Source organism: Phyllopteryx taeniolatus, chromosome 6 (assembly GCF_024500385.1).
Source record: "Phyllopteryx taeniolatus isolate TA_2022b chromosome 6, UOR_Ptae_1.2, whole genome shotgun sequence".
Lineage (NCBI taxonomy): Eukaryota > Metazoa > Chordata > Actinopteri > Syngnathiformes > Syngnathidae > Phyllopteryx > Phyllopteryx taeniolatus.
In genome coordinates this window covers 18,532,323-18,557,019 of record NC_084507.1, presented here as the reverse complement: position 1 = coordinate 18,557,019, position 24,697 = coordinate 18,532,323, and the positions used below count along the sequence as shown (strand labels likewise).

The following is a 24,697-nucleotide window of genomic DNA, read 5'->3' as shown; positions in this document are numbered from 1 at the left end:
ACATTTTCTTCATTTGACAATACTTGCAGATTACACTTTGAGAGCCAAATTTCCACTTAAACAATTTTACATTTAATCTTTACTCAGACTTTGTTAGGAATGACGGGCTTTGGTGGGAAATTTTGGGATGAACCTAAAATGCAATATAGCCTTTACAGGTCAACCAAAGTTGACCTCTAAACTTTTGAAGGCAGGCCAACAATTCAATCTTGTAGTACTTTTTCTACAATTTGCTGTGTTTGATCCATGAACGGACCAATATATTTTCTGGTTAAATTACAATTGATATTTAAACAGTCCTCTTTGTCATGCTGTTTACATTTTGACGTCATGTGCCCATGATGACACTTGTTGAAATGAAACCATGAAATACTGGTAGTTTCATCACCTGCAGGTTGATTTCCATCTCCTCTAGGAGTGTCTCCTTCATTTCCCAAGGAGACATTGAACCCGCGGGTGAATTTGGACAGAAAATGCTAAGAAAACTGCTATGTGCAAACTGCAGGGGTGAGACTTTTCATGTCAGACATTATTTGAATTAATATGAAATTGGAATACACAGTGAAATGAACAATATTCCTTCCTATTTTGGGTTTTAGTGTGATGTTTGTTTTGTCAGGGAGTGGAGCTGCTGGCAGCATGGTGGATAAGTAGTGTGTCTGCTTTACAGTTATGAGGTTCGATTCTAGGGCTCTGGCCATCCTGGAGTATGTATGTTTTCCCTGTGCTTGTGTGAGTTTTCTTCAGGTACTCTGGCTTTCTCACACATTTCAAAACCTGTTGGCTCATTGAAGCCGAAGTCACAGGTGTTAAACCTGAGGTTACTACTTTGTTTCTTAATCCTTTCATATGATACAGTGCTGCGACAAAGTATTTCTTCCTTTTCTCAAAATTTTTAGCTTTACTTTCCACACTTTAAGATCATTAAACAAATATAAAAAATCATTTAAAAGATTACGCAAGTAAATATAAAATGCAGTTTTAAAATGTTGATTTTACTGATGGGTAAAAAAGTATATTGAACGCTAACTGGCCCTGTGTGAAAAAGTAATTGCCCCCCATGTTAAGTCATGAATTCACTGTGGCTAATCACATATTTTGGAAAGCTGCGTTTATTTTCACTGAACCCGCAAGCCTGATTACCTCCAGACCTGTTCAATCCAGAAATCACTTTCATAGAACCTGTCTGACAAAATCAAGTCAGTGAAAAGATCTCAAAAAGCTGTATCAAAGTGCCACAAACGAAAGAGATTTAAAAACTGATGAAAAGTAATCAAGTCAAGTAATTGACGTCTATTAGTCTGGAACGACTGCCCCTCGATGCACCCGGCTGTCAAACTCTTGAAGTTTGTAGACAACACCACAGTCATCGGGTTCATCAAAGACGGTGACGTGCCTGCGTATCGACAGGAAATGGAGTGGCTGGAGCTTAGGCACGGCCGACACAACCTGGAGCTGAACACGCTCAAGACTGTAGAGATCATTGTGGACTTCAGGAAGCATCCTTCGCCACAGCTGCCCCTCACGCTGTCCAACTGGCCCTGTGTCAACCGTCGAAACCTTAAAAGTTCCTGGGAATTACAGTCTCTCAGGACCTCAAGTGGGAGACCAACATCAACTCCATCCTCGAAAAGGCTCAGCAGAGGATGTACTTTCTCCGGCTTCTGAGGAAGCACAGCCTGCCACAGGAGCTGTTGAGGGAGTTCTACACAGCAGTCATCGAATCAGTCCTGTCTTCATCCATCACAGTCTGGTTTGGTGCTGTCACAAAAAAGGACGAACTCCGACTGCAATGGGCAATCAGGACTGCCGGAAAAATCATTGGTACCCCCCTACCCACTCTTGAGGACTTACACGCCGCCAGAACTAAGACAAGAGCATGCAAAATCCTCTTGGACCCTCTACATCCTGGTCACCACCGCTTCCAGCTCATTCCTCCAAGGCGGCGCTATTGATCAATGCAAACTAAAACCAGCAAAGATTCCAACAGCTTCTACCCTCTTGCCACTAAATTGCTAGAAACTAAATGACCCTCCGTAGTGTGTTTTTATGTCTCAAACATATTTATTGTCAAACTGGCTGTCTACTGTTGTACTAGAGCGGCTCCAAATTCCTTGGCAAATCAGAATCAGAATCAGGATCATCTTTATTTGCCAAGTATGTCCAAAACACACAAGGAATTTGTCTCCGTAGTTGGAGCCGCTCTAGTACAACAGACAGTCAATTTACAGAGGATTCTGACTCTGATAGCCAGTATCCACAAGTGAAGAAAACATGGAACAGTGCTGAACCTTCTCAGGAATGGCTGGCCAACAAAAACTGGCCAAGAGCACAGCAACCACTCACAAAGGTCACAAAGGAACCAAGGACAACATCTAAAGAACTGCAGACCTCCCTTGCCTCAGTTAAGGTCAGTGTTCATGACACAACAATAAGGAAGAGACTGGACAAAAATGGCATCCATGGCAGATTTCCAAGGCGGAAACCACTGGTGACCAAAAAGAACATAAAGGCTTGTCTTTCTTTTGAAGAAAACAAAAAAAAAAACATCCGAATGATCCACATTATCAATATTTTATGGACTGATGAGACGAAAGTTGATCTTTTTGTAATGTGTGTGTCTCGTTACATTTGGCGTAACTGTAACACAGCATTTCAGAAAAATAACATCATACAAGCAGTCAAACATGGTGGTGGTAGTGTGATGGCCTTGGGCTGCTTTGCCCATTCAGGACCTGGACGACTTGGTGTGATTGATGGAGCCATGAATTCTGCTCTTTACCAGAAAATCCTGAAAGAGATTTTTTCACTCAGGCCCAGGTAGCTTTGAATAGTTGTTTTCCCTTAATCAATAAAATCACCATTTCAAAACTGCATTTCATGTTTATTTTGGTTATCTTTGGTATTTGCATTAGTTTGATCTTAAAGTGGCAAAACCTTTTTTTATGGCACTGTAAATTGAACGACAGTCGTACAGTGGCTATAGTAAGTCTTCACACCTGTCAAATGCCCGTTTTTTGTGATATAAAAAGAACGAGAGATCAGTCATTTCAAAGCTTTACCCACCATCAATATGACATACTGTATAACCCATACAACTCAATTGGAGGAAAAAATGTAATCTTTTCGAGAGGGAAAGTAAAATTAAACAACTGAGATAAATGTGGTCGCACAATTGTTCACACCCTCATATAACTAGGATGTGGCTGGACCAAGGATTAACCAATCACATTTAAAGCCAATGCTAAATGGGAGTCAGCACACACCTGCCACCAGTGCCTCGGATTAACCCCAAATAAAATTCAGATGTTCTAGTAGGGTTTTCAATTTTTTTGTTTGCTTTCTCGTAGGAGCCTGACGGTTTTGTGCTAACACTGTTTTTTGAACTGATCATAATTCTGTCCACCTTGACTAGAGCCCTAGTTCCAGCTGAAGAAAAATAGTTCAACCTTGGTTTTTATCACCCCATAACACATTTTCTCACATGGGTTTGGGAGATTTCTAGTGTGTTTCTGCAAAATTGAAACCAATATAGGACGATTTTTCTACAGCTGGCATTAGTCAAGGTGATGGGAATTATGAACAGTTCCAAATAGTGGTCGATTTTAGCACCAAATCTTCAGGCTTCTGCTAGAAGAAGAAAAAAAAAAAGGAAAAGCTTACTAGAACAGGTGAAATTTATTTGTGGTTAATCTGGTGCACTTTAAATGGTGGTTGACTTAACATGACTTTTTAGTGGAACATTTGCCTGACCTCCGTCCAGGCAGCATGGGTTCAGTTCCCACTCAGTGACGGTGTGAATGTCAGTGCGAATGGTTGTTCGTGTCTGTATGTGCCCTGCGACTGACTGGCGACCAGTTCAGGCTGTAGTCTGCCTTTCGCCCAAAGTCAGCTGGAATAGGCTCCAGCACCCCACGACCCTGAACAGGACAAGCGGTATTGAGAATGGATGATAGGCAATGAAAATATGTAGATGGCTTTTGTTGATACCTGTTTCTTATGTTTAGGTAACCTGTGATTGACAGTGTCAATCAAAACTGTGCATGATTGCCTTTGTAAAGGGCTGATTTATGATCCACTTTTGGCGTACCTGATTTTGTGACCGAGTGTGTGTACACGGAGCCTGTCACCATTCAATTTGTTTATAGTGGTCTCCTGTTCTGCTGTGATAGAATAACCATTATGAGACAGCCAGTAATTGCATCCACCCCAGCAGCAGAGTAGTGAGTGGAAAAGCACACCCCGTAGAGCGTCACTGGAGGGCATCTAATGACGGCCTGCGCCGGCCTCCCACCCACCCACCTGCGTGGAAATAGCAGCCTGACATGCAGGTAATTATACCGAACACCCCAAAACCTACATCCCAACAAGTTCTTTTCGGCTCTTCTGGCGAACCCATATATACCTATGGAAAACCCAAGTTTGACAGCACAATTTGGAAAAACATTAAATCACTCAAAATATGATACAGTAATGAATTGGACTAAAATCATCAATGAGTCACCACCATGTCTTTATAGTGCTAATATCAACATTTAGGCCACTTTGGCATTATGGGCGCAATTTTATTTCTGTAGTTAAAAAAACCTACTGTATATTGATACTATGTTTGATATTTTTCACGTTTTTACCATATTAATTCTATGGGCCTGCTTTGCCTTGTGTTGTTTTCATTGTGGAGACTACTGTAGCGGTGAATTTCCCTTGTGGATGAATAAAATATCTGTCTCTATTGTTCTATATCACCCGTCCCTAACTATCTCTCTATCTCGCTAGTGTTCTCTGTTGCTCATTCTATCTACTATATTTATATGTCTGTCTGCCTATCTTTCTATTTCTATTGCTGTCTATTTTTCTCTATCTCTCTCTATGAATCCCTGTCACTCAATTGCTGTAGCTCTATTGCTCTAGCTCTAGCTATCACTCTCTATCATCTTTACTTTGTTTCTCTATTGCTCTATTTCTCCATTGCTCTGTCTGTCTGTCTATTCTGCTCTCTATCTGTCTTTTGCTCTCTCTTGCTCTATCTCTCTATGATTTCTGTTGCTCTATTTATCTCTATTGCTCTATCCACTGCTTTATTTCTAGCCATCGCTCTATTACTTTCTGTTTCTGTATTGCTTTCTCTCTCTCAAAGGGAAAAGGTTTTTATGGTCGAAAGTCTTAGGTATGTGCACTGAAAAAAAAAGTCATTTTTCATTGACTTAATTCGAACATGTACATTGGTTCCACAAAATTAAAATAACTATTTTACTACTATTTGGTTATTTTTAGACTTTACACAGATTTTATCGGCCTTATCGGTATCGGCCGATATTTAGCATTTTATGCTGATCGGCTGATCGGCTTTAATGTCATAATTCGCCGATCCAATCAATGATGTCATTGATCGGCTTCGCAAAAGACATTAACGCCGCGTCGCCGCAGGCACAGAATATTTGAATCCAAAAGCTAGTTTATTTTTAGCCTTGTCACGTGTCTTTTGACGTATTATTGGAAATATCTGACGGCCAATAAAGTTATTAAAAAAAAAAAAAACATGTCGGCGGTGTGGAACAGACAACGCATCTGAGACAGACAACACGTAATACCGGATCAGACTACAAGACAAATTTGCTCTTTCACAATTGCACTGTCTGACAACTGCAATAAAATCTTGTATTCCGATACCACCGCATCCCGTTTTTTACGATCATTGGGCTTTATCTTGTCAACTCAAATGCGACCAGATAGACTCGTTACCGTGGCGACAACAAGAAGAGTGGAGCGAGCCGACGGTATTATAAGGACAAAATTGGGAAAAACGTGTGTTGGTGGTCACTGGTGCTCAGGACAGGAGAGGACGTTCGTTTAAGGCTTGCTTCAGGTATGTTTACGCACTTTTAATACGATACGGCTCGCAAGCAGGCAACAAAACGTTATGTCGACTAGCAATCTAGTGGTACCACGAACGGTTGGACGTAAACATGCCGCCGTTCTGTCGAATCATGCTTTAAAGTTTTGGTGTGGGTGAAGTAATTGAATTAAAAATAAAGTAATTTAATTACAGTAAGTTAGCACCCATTATGTCTGTCATGTAATGTTGGTTTGACCTATAGATTTTATTGCAGTAGTCTGACATAGTGCAATCGTGAAAGAGCAAATTTGTCTTGTAGTCTGATCCGGGCATTACGTGTTGTCTGTCTCAGACGTGTTGTCTGTTCCACACCGCCTACATGTTTTTTTTTTTTTTTAAATAACTTTATTGGCCGTCAGATATTTTCAATAATACGTCAAAAGACACGTGACAAGGCGGCACGGTGGACGACTGGTTAGAGCGTTAGCCTCACAGTTCTGAGGTGCGGGGTTCAATCCCCGTCCCCGCCTGTGTGGAGTTTGCATGTTCTCCCCGTGCCTGCGTGGGTTTTCTCCGGGCACTCCGGTTTCCTCCCACATCCCAAAAACATGCATTAATTGGAGACTCTAAATTGCCCGTAGGCATGACTGTGAGTGCGAATGGTTGTTAGTTTCTATGTGCCCTGCGATTGGCTGGCAACCAGTTCAGGGTGTACCCTGCCTCCTGCCCGATGACAGCTGGGATAGGCTCCAGCACGCCCGCGACCCTAGTGAGGAGAAGCGGCTCAGAAAATGGATGGATGGATGGATGGACACGTGACAAGGCTAAAAATAAACTAGCTTTTGGATTCAAATATACTGTGCACGTGGCGACGCGGAGTAAATGTCTTTTGCGGAGCCAATCAATGAGGTCATTGATCGGATCGGCGAATTATGACATTAACGCCGATCAGCATAAAATGGTAAATATCAGCCGATACCGATCAGCCCGATAAAATTGGTGTAAAGTCTAGTTATTTTCAAGGAGAATTGGGGAAATTATGTCACTTTACCACATTTTAGTCATTTGCAACCGATATACACATATATTCAGTTTGCTTTCACTATTATTATTGTTCTGGCAGTCTCTCTGAACGTTCTGGGCCATTGTTTCCCTGCCAGTGTCATATGTATAAAAAATAAATTAAATGAAATATCAAAATAAAACAATAACCCTTTACATCACAATTTCACCATAAAGCTTTAGTCTACTTAAAAACACGTCTGTTGAATACCTTTTTTTTTCCCAGGAGCAAGAAAAACATTTAGTATTATTAATATTACAGGGTTTTCCAAACCTTTTCAGCTCAACACTCAAATTAGAAAAAGAACAAAAACAAACATACTAAAATACATAATATATTGCCATAACATTGGCATGTACTTACATTAATTGGAAAACGCGTATTCATAACAATGAAGTTCAGTGGCTATTGTCCATATGTAATAAAATGAAGTGAGTGAATGATGATGTGAGCATAGATTATATGATTTTCACAGCCCGGCCATTGGATGGCAACCACTCCATGGCGTACCCCGCCTCTCACTGGAAGTCAGCTGGGTCAGGCTCCAGCTCACCCATGACAGAAAAAGAATAGATGAATGATTTTCAAATGCTCTGAGGGAAGCCACAATGTGGCCTGTCATGAAAACACTCCTGCTTTAGAGTCTTCAATGAACCTAACATGCATGTTTTTGGAATGTGGAAGGAAAACCCGCATGCAAACGCCACACAGGGAGGCCCAACCCCAAATTGGAACCTTGACCCTCAGAACTGTGAGGCAGACGTGCCAACCACTAGGGCATCACATCGCACATATTATTCACTTGGCGGTGTTTGAGCTGCACTCATACTTGCGAAAGCGCACCATGCAGTTCTGCAACAACAAATGCACTGAAGGAGCACACAAAAGCACTTTCATTCATGCGCCATTAAAGAGACCATATGCGACACGCCATGTGCACCCCCCCCCCCCCCCCCCGCCGCCCCCCCCCCCACACACACACAAACAGCACACATTCGTCCATCTCAGTCTCCTGATAATTCATCCATGCAAGTGACGAGTGTATTCACGCTTTTTTTTTTTTTTTGCGCCAATCTTCTCCCCCTTCCCTCCCTCCCCTGGTTTCATCGCTTTCATAATTGCCACCAACATAATGACACTGTTGCCTTGGCAACCATGTTTCTATGTCTCCTCCCCCCCTCCCCTCCTCATCTTCTTCCTCTCTTTCTCTTTGCCCCCTCTCACATTCACTGGAGGCTGATCACGCTTCTACCGGCTGCTGTTTCAATCAAACTTCTTTTCCGCTTCTGCTTCTGGGTTGGGCTCGCACTTGCAGTGATTAAACAGGAGGGATGAGAAGGGGCCTAATCAGCTCGGAGGAGAGTTGAGAGTCTCTTCAGCACCAACCGGTGAGGGTCCAATTAAAAGCGGCAGCATCTCTGTGAGGATCGGGTTTCCTATTTTATTCTACAAAAGTTGCATCGTAACCCCGCTGTGGGTTTCTTCTGCGGCGGCTCACGGTTCGGAATGTTCCAGCTGATGTGTGAGAACATCTCAGAACATCTCGTCCGGTGGTGCTGACCCACCCTCCCCCCGCTTAGCCACACACACCCAACCCTCCCCCCGTCTACCTTATATGTCGTGCATATACGTGGATTTATCAAGAGTGAGGACGATGGAGACCTGCGACACTTGTTCATTCTAGTTAAACGATACAAACTAAACGAAACAAAAAACAAACAGAAAACAAAACGGGTAGTATAGATCCCAATCCAGATCCAGGATCCGGGATTCCAGGATCCGGATCATCTGCAGGTCCAATAACAACAGGCTGCCTGTCTGAGTGAGAGACGCGGAGGTTGAGTGCGCAGACTCCAGCGTTAAACCTCGCACAGCGGCGCACAGGTAAGGCACGACACTGCACTTTTTCTTTTTCTTTCCCCCCAAATGAGCATATTTAATACTGGAGCGCATGTTTCTGTAAGTTTGTCATGTTTCATCCGATGCATCACCTTTTCGTTTTACTTTTTTTTTTTTTTTTTTGCAAACACGTGCGAGCTTTATTTTCAAGACTAATTCAATTTAATTGTAAAAAAAAACACCAAAAAAACCCCCCAAAAAAACAGGGCCCAACTACCGCAAGTGAACGCACATAATGAGAATAACGATATTAAGAGCACTCGTGAAGCAGACACACACCGGCGAGGATACACCCACGCACTCGCAAGCAGCAAGCAAGCACGCAGCCCTTCAGCTACATGCAAGTCATGTCCATTTCCCCGTTACAAGTTCCGACTAATTAATGTGTTGGTGCAGGGGGGTTAAAATCAATGTGCACGTCACTCATATTGCGCAGTTAAAACAAAAAAAAGAAACACGGTGCTCCAGATTTTCATGAAATATGCCACGCACTCGTGTTTTTAATATCCCCAATGCATTTTCTCTTTTCCCGACAAACACCTGTTGCAACGCACTCGCGTCAAAGTAACGCTCGGTGGGTGTGGCTGACTCACGCAGTAATTCACCAGGAATTGTGTACATTTCACCCCCTTTTTGGTTCTTTTCGTGTGTGTGTGTGTGGGGGGGGGCTCCTTCCCCCAGCGGCTGCTCGTAACTGTATGTTCGCACTTGTCAATGTGTGCCATTCACTTGTCTCACCCACCACCCCTCCCCTATTGCTGCAATGCCTCAGTGGCACAGTGTCCTTTTTGTTGGAGGCCGCTGGGCAAGTGATGCTTTTTGGAACAAAATGTGATTAGAAATGAGGTCTTGCAGAAAATTCACATGAGGCCACTTTGGAAAACAAGTCGAATACTCTTGCAAAAATGTAGTTTCCCCCCCCCCCCCCCCCCCCCCCCCAATGGGTTCCGATTGTATTCCCTTCCTTTCCCTTCCCTTTACGCAGACAGCTCCGCAGTGCTATTCTGAGAGAGTTAGCTGCCTCAACCCACGCACAGAATCTGAGAAAGAAGCGAGAGAAAGTCAGAAAGAAAGGGGGGGGGGGTGAAGAGAGAGGAAAGGCAGACTGAAAAGAGGTGTGGAGGAATGGCCTTTCACTTTACCACAAAAACGCCACGGCCATTATTTGGCCATCCATACGCGTGTCCCTAATGTTGCGGCTGTGCTGTGTGCTGTGCCGCTAAGTGCCGGGAGAAATGTACTTGATTCTGTAGCCACCCACCCACACAGCGCCCTCCCACTCGCGGTCGTCTCTGCTCCTATACCTCTGGCTCTCCCTCCTCGCCTCTCCGTGCTTCTTTCAATCCCTTCCTTGGCTTCATTTACCTTGCCGCTAATCACTTCATGTCTTGTTTGTATTCCAGAGGACCCCCCTCGGCCTGCGCACGATTCCCAGAGTCATTTTTGCCCCCAACCCCCTTCTCCCCTACCAAACACACCCTCTAAAGCCTCCAGGAGCCCTCCTACCCCTCCTATCCATCCATATGTGCCTCCATTCTCTGCCACACATTTTTCATAATTACATATAATTATTCTTTTTCCAGCGGGAGACGGATCTGCCACCATCTTATTATTTGCCAGCACCTCCAACACAATAACTTTCACGCATTTACATATTTCTCCACAAAAGTGATATTCTTTGAAAACCTCATCCCCCTTTCCCCAGTGACAAATCAGGGATAATTTTTCTCCCTTTTGATTTTTTTTTTTTTTTTGAGAAGAGACGCCATTCATCACACGCTTAATTAGTCAGCCCAGTTTAAATGGCACTGGCAATTTCAGAGCTAAGCGCGGAAGAACGGCAGAAGTCGTCGTTCGCAATGTCTCTTGCAGGCGGGGAGCCATTTCCTCGGTTTGTGCTTACTCCTAATTTCCAGCAGTAGCATCCTCCTCATCATCGTACTCATCCTCCTTCTTCTCGCACTTAAAAGCTCCCTCATTATCACCCACCAGCACCCCATCACAGTTACAGCCAGTGCCAGGCCGGCGCAGATACACACTAATCCAATCCGGGAATAAAAAAGCAGCAGATAAAAGTACAGTGTGTATCTATAGATATGCCCGAGGAAGAGTTAGCACGGCGGGGGGGAGTCTCCTGCGGGCTCCCCTTAAGTCAGTGAGTGAGTGACAGTCTCTGTTTACAAAGTGCTGATGAGCTTTCCAACGAGTGCCTACTTTTTGAACGTGCCATACCGAACATAAGGAACAACGCAGATCATAATGTTTACATTTGAATATACAAGGGGGAAAAAATACTGTTTAAGCGCCGCGATCAGCACAGGAATGTAAACGACTGCCTCGTACCTTAAATCGATCTCGAGCTAGATGTTTTACAGGCCGAGTCTCGTCGAGACGAAAAAGCATTTTTACAAAATTCATGCGCATTCGACTCTGCCATTCCAAAGCCATTAGCAACAATCATTAAAAGCTACCCGTTAACTGTGTTCGCTACTGACCCCTTTTTTCCCTCGGCCAAATTCCATCTCACCAGCTTTTCTGAATGAAGCCTCTGTTACGTTTTGAATATTCACGACGTTACTGGAATCAGCTGGCGAACTAAAACCTGCACAATAAAAGCTCTGTCCTATAGTCATGTAAAAATGACGCCCACTGCCAAACTCCGAATCCTTGCCCTGCTTTACCTTTTTACCGCCCCGCACACCACCGGGGAGGACATCACCCCGTCCTCCACCCGGTCCGACCCCTCTATCCCACAGTTCAACCCGAGGTCGGCTGCCCTTCGGAACAGGCTCAAAGTCCCCAAGAAAATTCCGGAAAGCCCCTCAGAGGGAGTCCTGGAGGCGCCCCCTAAACCTATGCCACAAGTGATGTTCCCCAAGAATGTGACATCATCCGAGGCCCTGGCCCCGCCCCTTGGCGCGGCCCAGGTGGCCCCTCGCCTCATCGACGTGTGGATGGACGTGTGTCAGGGTTACTACGACGTGATGGGACACTTCGACAACTCGTTCAACTGCACCAAGGACACGTTCGTCTACTGCTGTGGGACATGCCACTACCGCTTCTGCTGCCCCGACCGAAACCGGCAGCTGGAGCAGGAGAGCTGCAGGAACTACGACTCGCCCGCCTGGGCCAAGACCGAGTCCAACGCTTTGGTCACTGAGGAGGAGCAGGTCTCGGACCCGGACTTTGACCCGCTCAAGCAGCAGAGCCATAACACAGGCTTCGTGATCGGAGGCGTGGTGGTGTTCATGGTGGCCGTGGCCGTGGGCATCAAGGTGGTCTTCAACAAGGTGCAGCACGAGGCCCACCAGAGGGACCTCAATATGCCCAGGTCAGGAGGTTGCCAGCTCTATTCATTTTTTCATTCCACTGCAATAGTCTGTCTAGCTGTTTTTCTATCGATATATCTCTATCTCTCATCTCTCTATTCCTCTCTATCACTCTATTCACTCTACCTCTCTAGCAATCGCTGTGGCTCTATCTATTGCTCTATCTCTCTGACACTGTCTTTCTATCTCCCTCTCTCTACCTGTCATCTCTCTATTACTCTCTATCACTATCGACTATCACACTACTTCTCTCTCTCTCTCTCTCTCTTGCTCTCATCGCTGTCTCGATCGATCTCAATCTCTCTCTTTTGCTCTATCGCTCTATTTCTCTATCAATCAATCTCTGTCGCTCTCTCTATTGTATTGCTGGATCACTCTCTCTGTCATTGTCTTTCTATCATCTATTACTCTCTATCACTCGATCCACTCTCCATCACTCTACCTGCTCTCTTTATCTCTCGATCTCTCTCTTTTGCTCTCTCTCTCTCTCTCTCGCTACCAATCTCTCTTACGTTCTATCATATTACTGTATCTCTGTCGCTCTATCGAGCTATTGCTCTATCTATCTCTGTCAGTCTTTCTATCCATCTCTCGCTTTAACTTTCTATCACTCTACCTCTATCTGTCTCTGTCTCTCTATCTGTTTCTCTATGTGTCTCTATCCACTCTCTATCACTATCTTTCTCACTATCTATCTCTCTAGCTTGCTCTATCTCTCTATCAGTCTATCTTATTGTTCTCATTATATTTATCTCTCTGTGCCTTTCTACCTCTCTCAGTCTCTCACTGTCATTCTTGCTCTCCCTCTCTCTCTTTAACTCTCCCTATCTATTCTTAGTGGTGGAGAATAATGATGTATGCTTTCATACTGTGCTATTTGTCTGGCGACTTCTTACTTTCTTTCTTGACAATTGAAAACAGGTATTTTTACTTTCTACACATTACTTTGTCAATATAGGCTTGTTACTTTTTTCAAAGTCCGTGATGACGGTACGACATAAACAAAATGTACAGTAAATACTATAGGTAAAACAGCAGGTAAAGTCAACCGTGGTTGAGATCTTAATTAATTGAGATCTTGGGTTCTCCAAAGATAGAAAAATATGGAGCAGCGGTGATATGGAGGAACATGAAAATTATTAGTGGTGTCTTGTATCAGCCTAAAAACCACCACGGCCTTTGGCATTTATAAAATTCTGTGTCAAATCTGAAAAAAAAACCAAAAACATAGAGGTAAGGTGCACTTTTCAGTTGTTATCATTAACTAATTTAGGTTTTTTTGTTCATCAGTTCAATCACTAATTCTACATTCACCAGAGTATTTTTTTTAAACAAGTATCTGTACTTCTACATAAGTACAGTGTGAATACTTTCGCCACCTCTGGTTATTCCGCACATCCTTGAATGAATGATGTGAAGAAATTAGGTTTTCAGGACTCAATGAATGGCCCAGATTCATCATTCTGGCCTCACAATAATTCTCTTAGTCATCAGCTGAAAAATGTAAGAGGCGACTGCACACTCCTTTGGGCCTTTCAGTTCGTATACTGTGCTGTACAGAACCAACAATATTAGTAATATGCTCTTTTTATACATGAACCGGAAACTTTAATACCTGAGATAGGTTTTAGGGGGGGCTCGGACTATAAATCTTGACCATAAAAACATACTACCAAGTGTTTTTTGGGGGGGCTTGACAAGTTTTTAGAGGGGCTGAAGCCCCAGTGCTTAAAAGTGAAATACAACGGAACTGTACTTGGGCAGTGATTATTTAAGTACCACTAGTGGGAGCCCATGTGCCACACTTTGAGAACTACAGAGGTAGGCCGAGTAAAAGTAACAAAAGTAAAATCATATTCTGTGTATTTACTGTAACAGAGTAATCTGGTTTATTACTTTGGGGTTTAAAAAAAAAAACTGCAACAGCAATGTGCAAAAATAATTTCTAGTGCAAAAATAACAAATGAAACCACTTAGATGTACAATAAGAGAGCATTAAATTAAAATAAACAATAAAATGTTAATTAAATACTTAACTAATGATAGAACTTACCTGAAAAAAAGGACAAATGGTTTAAAATAACAAATAACGAAGTTGAATAATTAGGTCTCCATACTATGTAACATTTTTAAAAAGCTTTGGTAATTGGGAAATTAATAAAATAAACTACCTTAGCTGAAACACATTGCTGACAAAATACTCCAAGATCTGTTAATTGTTAATTGCTCTTGGGGCAGCCCTAGTGGTCGCGGGGCCCTCAGCAGGTGCTTCGTTTGCTTACGCCTTGGGTCGGCTCTGAAAATAAACCTCATATCTTATTATGAAGCCACGTTGCTCAACCATTGTCCCCCACCTTTGTTTGCACCGGACCACTGTAGAGCCCTGGTGGACATGCTACGACACCAGTCCAGTCCGAGGCAGCAGGACGAGAGAAACAACAGCGTGGCTCTAACAGTGGGGGACAGCCAGGGGACGCTGGGGAGAGCTCCAAAAAACCTCTACGCTCCGGGACTGCCGAGCAAGGACAACAGATGTGAGGGCGTAGGGCTTTTTATCGCGCAAACCCACAACTTTGTCTGTTTTGCCAATTGAATGTGTGAATACATGCTTTTTAACAACTCCTGTGCAAATTAAAACGCGTAGGCCAACACTAGCTTTGTTGTTTTAATGATCTTTTTTTCACGAGTACTATATTGTAGAATAGATGCTCGTATGTGTGTGTAGAAGCAGCTTCGTTATTGTTTTTTTTGTTTTTTTTTGTATTAAAAACTCATTACCGCATTGTTTAAAAAAAAAAAAAATAATATTGCACAGTAGTGTATGTGCAGTAGAGTTTGCAACACTATGATTAATTAAGATTATAATTTGCCATTCATGATCCAGTCACTAGAAAAGGCCTATGAGAGGGTGTCGAGTGTGCTTGAAAAAAAATGATCACTTGGTTGGATAAAATAATAATAAAAAAAAAAAAAAAACACTTCTGTGAGCTGAATATCAACCATTATGTCCTTTTAATTACAGTGGGCAACCTTCAGCACAATTTTATCCACACGTCAGGCTCCAGCCCCAAACACACTGCCACTATCGGTAAGTAGCTGTTTACCAGTGCCCCAACTTACGAGTTTTTCGAGTTATGAGTAGGTTCGCTTTGTGTTGCGAGCCAAGATTTGAGGTACAAGCTTCAGTTGTGTAATTTTCCTGGTTATGCAGCCTACCTCAATGGTTGTTGCTCCACCATTTTCCTTCTAATAAAATGCCGTTGATGTTTCTGAAGAAAGCAGGGATCTGTGTTCAGAATCATTCACTGCTTCCCCACCACCTGAGCACTATACTGTAATTACGTCATTGCTGTCCCATAATTACAACATACTGGATCAACATCAGCTGGTGGTCCTTCCGTGATAAATATATAAGTAAATCATTTATGATAACGTTATATTGTTTTAAGGTGAGTGTAGTTTAGAAAAAAACAAAGCACTTTATCCATCCATCTTGGATTGCGTTGCTCTATTTATATTAAAAATATTTTTGCTCCACAATGCAGTGCATCATGGGATATATTGCTATTCTAGTGACCACTGGTTGGTAGTATGGCCACACGACCCACCCTGTTCTTTAGTCTGGCCTGCTAAGCATTTACATTATGAAGAGTCATGTAAAAAATATTTTAATTTGTTGCATTCAATGAGTTATTTTCCCCCACATTGTCTTAACTGATTAACCCTCCTGCTGTTGTTTTTTGGATAAAGTATTTTAAAAATAAAATTTTTATAATGTAAAAACAAAAGTGAGATAGCCATTTTCGCTATTATATATTTTTATAGTTATTTTTTTCATTTACCATAACCCTATTAAATATATTGAGGGTGCTGACATTTCAAATGCATACTTTTATAGAGTATATATATGCCGAAGTTATACAAAGACTATGTGTAACCCAAAGGAACATGGAACGCCAAATGTTGAAAATAAGCATTCGTGACAAGAAAAGATGCAGTTGGATAAGACGGCAGACGCGAGTTATTGACGTCATTCATAAAATAAAATGCCTTAAATGGAAATGGTCTGGGCACGTTGCCCGAAGAGCTGACAAAAGGTGGACCACAGAAACTATCAATTGGATACCACTGGACACAACGCGACCACAGCGAAGACCTAAAAGTAGATGGATAGATGATATCAGTAACCCATGAAGAAATGAACAAAACAAACACGTTAAAGATTAATTGGGCAGCCGTGGCCCAATGGTTAAGATCATCGACTGCGACCATGGGGGACTTACGTTCACGACCCCGACCGGACCATTCGCCAACACCCCCCGGACTCACGGCTGTGGTGTCCTTGAGCAAGACACTGATAACCCGAACTGCGCTTCTGCTGCCCCCTGCTCCAGTGTGTCCCACTCACAAGTGTGAGTGTTCACTGTGATGGGTAAAATGCAGAGAACAAATTGCGTGTGCATGCATGCATGTTCATGACAATAAAGGCGATTCTTCTTCATCTTAAAGTTTAATTATAAATTAAAAATACAATATCATTATTCAACATGGTAGTCACTCACGTTCTGCCAGCCAGAAGAACCCCGGCATCCAGAACCCCGGGCATTCATAGTTTACAAATATTATGAAACATTATACTCACTGCGCATTCAAACTGCAGTACAAAATGGCGAGCTCACTACATAGGGTGCTGTATAGAGGACATGTTGTGACTCCAAACACAGTCTAAGTCTGTTGCGGTGAAAATTGGGCGATGCAAACACTGCTGTACGCCGCTTGGTGTTTTAAGAGGAGCAAATCTAATTTAACACTATTTTCCCCCCACGGCGTCTCGCAGAACGCACCCCTCGGATGAACAACGCTCAGCTGGCAGCGGGTGGCACCTTGCTCTCCAGTAAACACAACAACACCAAATCCCAGCCATCCTTCCATCACTCCCTGCACAACCTGGCTCAGCTGCCCCCCTCCTATGAGAGTGCGACAAAGCCTGAACTCAACAGATACTCCTCGCTCAAACGGCTCGGTAAGTGCACTTATTTCAAAAAAATTTTTTTTAGAGGTGAGAACAAATGGCCCGCTGACCTCCTCACTCGACTCCATCAACGCTGAAAGGCAGCAATGCTCTTGACCTGTGCGAAATGTGTCATCGTGTGCTGATAAACAATTCAGAGAAATCTCATTTGGCTTTCAGAAAAAGGTCTCGATGAGTACTCCTCTGGTTACTGCACCACCAAGCGACGCCCGCACACCGCCCAGCCGGCCCTCCAGTCCTCTCAGCACCACCTCCACTGGGGTGGGGACTACACCCTCAGCGGGAGAGGAACGCTGCCCAGGCACGCAGCCCGCCCCTGGATTCCCCCGCCCCCGTCCGGCATGCCCGCCTCACCCACCCCCAACCCCTACCCCCTGGACCTCCCGGAGCCCCAGTACAACCCCAACTACGACACCCTCTCTAAACCAAGGAAGGTAAAGTCCACCGACCAACTGCTCAACATGGGCGATGTCCCCGGGAATACGGGGACCCTGTCCCGCCTTTCCAAGAACCAGCAGCACCAGTACTACAAAGCCATGGCTGCCTCCGGTAAGAACTCCAACACGCAGACACTCACCCGCAAGACCCAGGATAGGCAGGACAGGCAGGACAGGCAGGACAGACAGGACAGACAGGACAGGCAGGACAGGCAGGACAGACAGGATAGGCAGGACAGACAGGACAGACAGGACAGACAGGAGAGACATGAGAGACAGGAGAGACAGGACCGGCTGCTCATGTCCCCGGACCACTTGGAGGAAAGAATGGGCGGCATAGGGGTGATGGATCCGTACGCCCACCCAGGAGGGGGCGTCCCCACCCTGCCTCGCCAGCAGAAGGCCCAGTCCCAGCAGAACGTGTGCGCCACCCCCTCTCTTGACCGCCATCATATGATCAAGATGAACTCTCACCCGACATCCGGAAGAGAGCAAGAGAGGAACCCGGGCGTGACCGGCCACATCAGCGGGGGCATGGGCTGGGCGGGGGAGATGCCCGGCGCGGGTGTCGTCATGGGAACGGGAACTCTAGGGGGCCACAACGCCCGCAGGATGGCTTTCGCGACTAAACGGCAGAACACCATCGAGCAGCTGCATTTCATCCCGGGCGGGGGCGGCAGCGGGTCTGGGGGGAGCGGCAGTGGGGGCGGCGGCAGTCAGGGGATCAGGACAGGGAGCAAAAATGAGGTAACAGTGTGAGGAGGCGTTGTGGCTAACGTAGAGCTCACAACTCGCCATGGGACCAGAGCGCCCGTCTGCATTTAATCCACAGATTCACAGCTGCCAGAAATAGAATTAATATTGTAACGGTATAACATACACTTCTCACAAATGGTTAGGGATATTCAGCTTTTGGGTGAAATGCACTCTAACCTTTACATTCTGTTCTCTAACAAGGAGGTGAACAGCAACAAATTGACAACAGGTTTATTTTTGTAATATCCCAGGACATCCACTTTCTGTGACTCTTCCAGTCTCTCTGTATTGCTGCTGCAACTTACTGACGGCAACTCTGTGACATTTTAAACTCATTCTCTAGCTCTGTTGCAAATAGTGAATATCTGCGAGTAATTGACTCACTTCCTAAGAGGGTTTGTAATTACCATTAGAAGCCACAAGATGACAGGAAAGGGCTACCTTTGTCTGATTAAAGCTACTCGACTAACTTAAAATGGTTTCCTTGGCACCAAAATACTGTTATTGCTTTGTTCTGAACACAAAAACACAGACTCTGTGAGTTTTTCAGCAAATAACAAAGGATAGGTTCCCCCCAAAAATTCATGAATAGGCAAGTTTATGAATGTTGAACCGCGAATATGTGGGGGTTCACTGGACTGTTGCTCACTTGTTAGGCGTTGTCTTGGTCTTGTCTTGTCAAAATGTAAACAATTAAAGAGGACTGCTTAAATACCAATTCTAATTGAACTGGGAAATGTTTTGGACCATTCATGGATCAAACACATGATGTGAATTTTGCCATTCCGCTTTTTTGTTAGAGAATAGCAAGTAAAAACACACGAACATGAAACAGTTGGACATGCCATTCAAAAGTTTAGACAGGCTCAAATTAAGTTGCGCTGTAAAGGTTGCAGTGCATTCTAGGTTCATCCTGAAATTTCACCCCAAAGCCTGATATCCCTACTTTTTGGTGAGTAGCGTATTTAGGCTATTCTAATTGGTGTTGTAGTGAAACAGCTTAAATATGACCACTTCTTTAAAAAGTTAGGAGCGCTCCAATTGTGTGATAGCATACATCAGCCATATTTTGTAAGTGAATTTACCATCTTTGCCATATACACAGCAGTGCCATTACTTGCACAGAGCGGTAGGGTGGAACAAAGCAGTACATGTACAGTAGACAGTTTTAAAAAAGCACTCAGGAGCCATATTAGATAAGATATATATATATATATATATATATATAAAAGGACTGCTAAAGAGAAGAGGACCATGTGGGATAGAGAATTTATTAAAGAACAGTGCAGACTACCTGCTTGGCCAGCCCTCGCCTACAATGATTTATTACAGAGACGATTCTCGTGGGTGAGCAGCAAGACATTAGTCTGACCTCCCCACAGGGAGAAAATAACTCGCGTCGCTTCCTGTCCGCAAGAGTGACTTTTCTCTGACTTTCTGGGATAACGGAGGAGCCAGGACGCCGCATGCATTTAAACTGTGGACAGACACCGATCAGTCCGATGCCCGGGTTGCCTAGTTTGCCATGCGACCTTAGCTTTGAGGAGGAAGTCTCACCGATCGTCGCTTTGCACTGCCAAATGTCTCAAGACGGTATCAGACGACGACAGCGTCCCATTGTTTAAAATCAGGACCTGACTGCAAAAACAAATGGGCTATCAAATAACCAAGAGCCATGATTACAGTGGATATAAAGAAGTCTACACACCCCTGTTCAAATGCTAGGTTTTTGTGATGACATCAAGATAAATAATTTCAAAACTTCTTCCACTTGTTCCAGCATTAATGGGACCCAAAATCTGTCAACTTAGTTTAAAAAAAATCTTTTAGGGGAATTAAAATCAAACAATGGTGATAACGTTGTTGATAATGATAAGTGTGCACACCTTATTATAACTGGGTATGCGGCTGTGTTCAGAATTAACCAGTCACCTTCACACTCATGTTAAATGGGAGTCAGGACTCAGATGCCAACTTTAAAAGTGCCTCTGAGTAACCCCAGATAAAGTTTGGATGTCTTAGTAGGCTTTTCTTACTTTTAAAATGATTCATCTCAGTCATTTGAACAGGGGTGTGTAGACTTTTGATAGGCACTGTACTTAACAATTGCCAACTTGCTTTGATGTATCTGAAGATTCTGTTTTCCTTTTGTTTTTGTATGGATTTAAACAGAGCACAAATAGACCACTGTCGCAGAGGTTGCACATACCCAACATGTCCTTCAAAGCCATTTTATGGAGATACAAAGAAAAATACCACAGAGGAAGCTGGTCTGACAATCACCATTTTAATGCGTTTCACCAATTCGAAACAAGCGAGACATAATCTGTACAGGCACAGGAGACTCGGGACAACCAGGAAGCCCTTTCCAAACATCCTCCCACGCAAAGACCCCGCTGTATCATAACGCACTGCAGCTAGTAGAGAATGACAACACGCACACAAAAATAACCCCAATAAACAATAACAACGCTTATCAGTACTAAGGGCTATCTTATCCTTATAGACTGTAGTATGTGATATCTGTGGTCCATATATGAAGCTATCTCTTTCTCTCGATTTTGTGTTAATATTGTCATTGAGTATTGAGTATTCATGTAGAAAAAGAGTCACAACACAAGAGACTGAAATTTGCACAAATAAACTAGCTTGCCCCTCATATTTTGCGGAAGGGATGTATTTTTTTTCCTCCACTTTTTAATGACAAAGGGAATTCAACCACTGGCTTTTCTCTACGAAAGGAGACACAGATTTCATTCGAACAATCTTCCTATACGCAGTGCTTAATGTAGTTGTTATGAATATGATGGAGTGTTCTTATTGAAGATTATTATAATTGTTATGGTTGTTATCAACATTTATCTTATGATGTGATGTTCATTTACTTGGTGGGGTTTTGGTGTTTATTGTTTTTGGATCACTTTTAGCATCCTTCATTAGTTTTTCTATGTTCAATACATGTGGTTCCTTGATGCATGCCTGGCTCCATTCCTTTAAGAAGCATTTCTCGTACGTCTGGACTCTATGGTCATTTTCTTATTTCTAGCTGTACGTACTGTGCCTAGACATCGGCCTTATGGCTTCTTGATCTCATTTGATTGCCTGGGTTGACACAGAAGTTCCAAAAAGAATCTGCTGGAGTAGTTTGGGATGGGGATTTTAACGCCACCAGAAGAGCAAAGGCCCCTTGTTTGATTCTCATGATTTAAAACCTGTGAATCCATTATACATGAATGATGTTTATGATCATTTGATGACATGTTTAAGTCTGAGTAGGTCTGGTTTAAAAACATCAGTGTGGTTTTTTTTCTTCAGGGAAATAGACCCTTTTCACGGTGATGTCATACCACTTCCACTCTGTCTTAGTGTCACTCCTGCGCCGTATTTGATTATTTAATAAGATGTAAACAAATTGATAACCAAAGGTTAAGGGAAATCCAGCATGGTGGTTTCCCGCTCCGGTCCAGTTTCTCGACTGCACACTAGTTTATGTTTCTGTTTTTAATTTAAGTCTTTTTACATGAACTAATACAAGCGATGCAAGTGAAGGTAGGACAAAGCGTATGTGTTCTGACGTCACATGTAAAGGGTTTATTACATAGAGAGTGGTTTTAGTTTTTTGTTTGTTTGTTTGTTTGTTTGTTTATCAATTTGAATAGAGCCACAAAAGGTTTGTAGCAAAGTCTGTAAACTCTCACAAGCCATATCCACCAAAACTCATGTTCTCACACTTTTCTAAATGGTTAATCTAATTTGTGCAAGTATCGTATTTTGTATAGCTAGTACAATCAGAAAACTATTTTGAGTGATCTCTTCATTAATTTGATCATTAAAAAGCAAATTCTGTGTTAGTATTTAATGAATTGTACAGTGCCAAACTCATAACATTTGCAGTCTTGCTTATTGTCACGGCCTCCTGTGTGGCTACAGTGGTACACTACTGTATATCTTTTTCAATGCTGAGCGCTAACTAACAATACAGTAACGTAAGGGACTTTATTTTGGAGAGAAATGAATGAATATGGTGTGTGTTTTGAACCATTATGAATTCGTTTGGAGTGAGGATGCTTAGTGGCCTCTTTAAATTGCAAACAAAAGCATTTCCAAAAGTACATGACAATTGTAAGGACAAGAATGGTGTCCAGTAGCCTAAAAATGAATTTATTTTCATGATTCTAATTTTCAAACAACTTTATTTTGGTTATTGCTCAATGCATCCACCCCCTTGGATACGACAGCAACTTACAGAGAATTTGCATAATAAAGTTGGTGGGAAATATATTTTTGTCATTTTTTTTCTAGTTTTTGCCGTGCTCGAGCACAGTTGCGAGAGGTAGACCTGGGCATGATCACATGTTCCTAAACTAGTGTCATATAATGAATTAATCGGTTCCTCTCGCCAATTATTATCCTTCGATATCCTTAATATCCAACTTAAGGTCCATGCACTTGTACGCCCTCTGTCTTCACTAGTAACACAATTCACTAGTAAAACAAATAGGGTGCACTAGTAGAACAACTGTATCGTACTAGTAGTGTTTTTCGACTACCAGTAACACCTTTTGCCTAGTAGTACGAACGTAATCTGGATCTTCTGTGGTATAATTGCTCAATTGGCTTCAATATTAAGGCTTTCAAAAGATACTTCAATAAAGCCATTTGAGCATTTATTCGATATCCTTGAGACAAAACTATGCACTAGCTGACAACGACATGCTACTAGTACTATTAGTGACATTATAAAATTCTATGAGGTAACATTTGGTGCGTCACTAGTCGTCCTAGTAGGGCACAGTTGTCAACTTGTGTACAGTTTTGCCTCACTAGTAAGATGCAGTTGTCCTACTGGTATGCCAAAGTTATGCAGAAATCTCATACAGTAGTGGAAGGTAGCAATGGAAAAAAAACATTACGACTAAGACACAGTTGTTTTACATTCCAGTAGTGTGCCAAATTCTCTTACTAGTGAGGACAAAGAGTGTACTGGTCGATAGACTTCAAGCAGAATATCAAAAATATTCACTAGATGCTCCAACAGCTTCCCATATTTTGAGCATTTAATCGACAACAAGAATATCAAAGCAGTTTTAGCATTTAGTCATGGATATCCATCTTAATGTCACGCTAGTAGGGCAAAAGTGACTCTAGTAGTGGAAATGGAAATGAAATGTTACGACGAAGACAAAGTCATTCTACTGGTAAGCTGAATTGTCTTACTGGTAAGGACAAAGAGTGTACTAGAATGTGGTCATTAAGGTGGATATCGAAGATATCAAATAAATGCTCAAACAGCTTTTCATATTGTGAGCATGTATTTGATGCCAAGAATATTGAGGCTGCTTCAGCATATATTCAATAGCCTTGATATCCAGCTAAAGGTCAATGTACTAGTGGCCAAAATTGGCACGAGTAGTGGAATTTTTTTTTTTTTTACTATTACGCTACAGTGGTTGTACTAGTGTGCTGAATAGTCTTACTTGTTAGGACAAAGTGCATACTAATACATGGACCTTAAACTGGATATAAAGTATATAGATGAATGGAAACACTCAAAGACCTTTCCATAGTGGACAAAACTGTAGGTACTCTTGTGTTAAACGGAAGAAACCCCACATTAGTCATTGAAATAATAATTTGCCAAAATGCACATTGATGAGCCACAACATTTTTGGGAGCATGTTCTTAGGACTGATTAGACACTGGCGCTTTCTGATAAGTCACATCTGCTCTATATAATAGAAAAATGAAGCATAGAAAGAAAAGAGATCTGTGCCTGCTGTGAAATATTGAGGATGCTCGTTTCTGTTTCTTTGCTGCATCCGGCACAGGGGGTCTTGAATCTGTGCAGGGTACAGTCAGGGTTCAGTCTATACAATCTTATATTTAACAGATACTACATTTACCATATTTGGTTCCCTGTCCAGTAAAGCATATGCACAAAAGTTCAGATGTTTTTCTTCGTCACCTAATTGTGTGTCATATTTCCACATTTCATAATTCAATGATAACCAAGAAACTGTGTCATCTTTTGCAACGGCTTAAAACCCAAGTCATCGTAATGTAAGCAATACGGAAAGTATACAGTATAGTGGGAGAAATGTGGGTCAACATGCACATAAATTGAAAAAAGTTGTGTAATGCAGGAGCAGGAAGGTTGTCCTGCACCTGTGGGAGTGGATAGCTCCACTTGTGATAGATGAAATGAAAAGTAGAAACATTCTTCAAATAACTGTCTCGGCCACACAAAGTTATATCGCACTTTACGCTCTCGCCAAGGCAATTGAGCTCATATTCCAAAAGCCTCCAGTGATTGCATTTATTGCACCGAGATGTATTGGGAGCTGG

At 42.8% G+C, this 24,697-nt stretch overlaps 1 protein-coding gene across 2 annotated transcripts; it reads left to right on the top strand.

The window, feature by feature from the left end:
- Nucleotides 1-487: 487 nt before the first annotated feature.
- Nucleotides 488-22,633, top strand: LOC133479635 (uncharacterized). 2 transcript variants are annotated; one of them, XM_061776853.1, is made up of 6 exons: nt 488-4,331; nt 10,202-12,129; nt 14,507-14,661; nt 15,150-15,215; nt 16,965-17,150; nt 17,319-22,633. In XM_061776853.1, exons 2-6 carry the CDS (start codon nt 11,438-11,440, stop codon nt 18,353-18,355), a joined length of 2,136 nt encoding a protein of 711 aa, XP_061632837.1. In that variant the 5' UTR covers nt 488-4,331; nt 10,202-11,437; the 3' UTR covers nt 18,356-22,633. The 2 variants fall into 2 exon arrangements, with proteins under 2 accessions (XP_061632837.1, XP_061632836.1); XM_061776852.1 differs by lacking the exon at nt 488-4,331 and adding an exon at nt 8,127-8,783.
- The last annotated feature ends 2,064 nt before the right edge of the window (nt 22,634-24,697 follow it).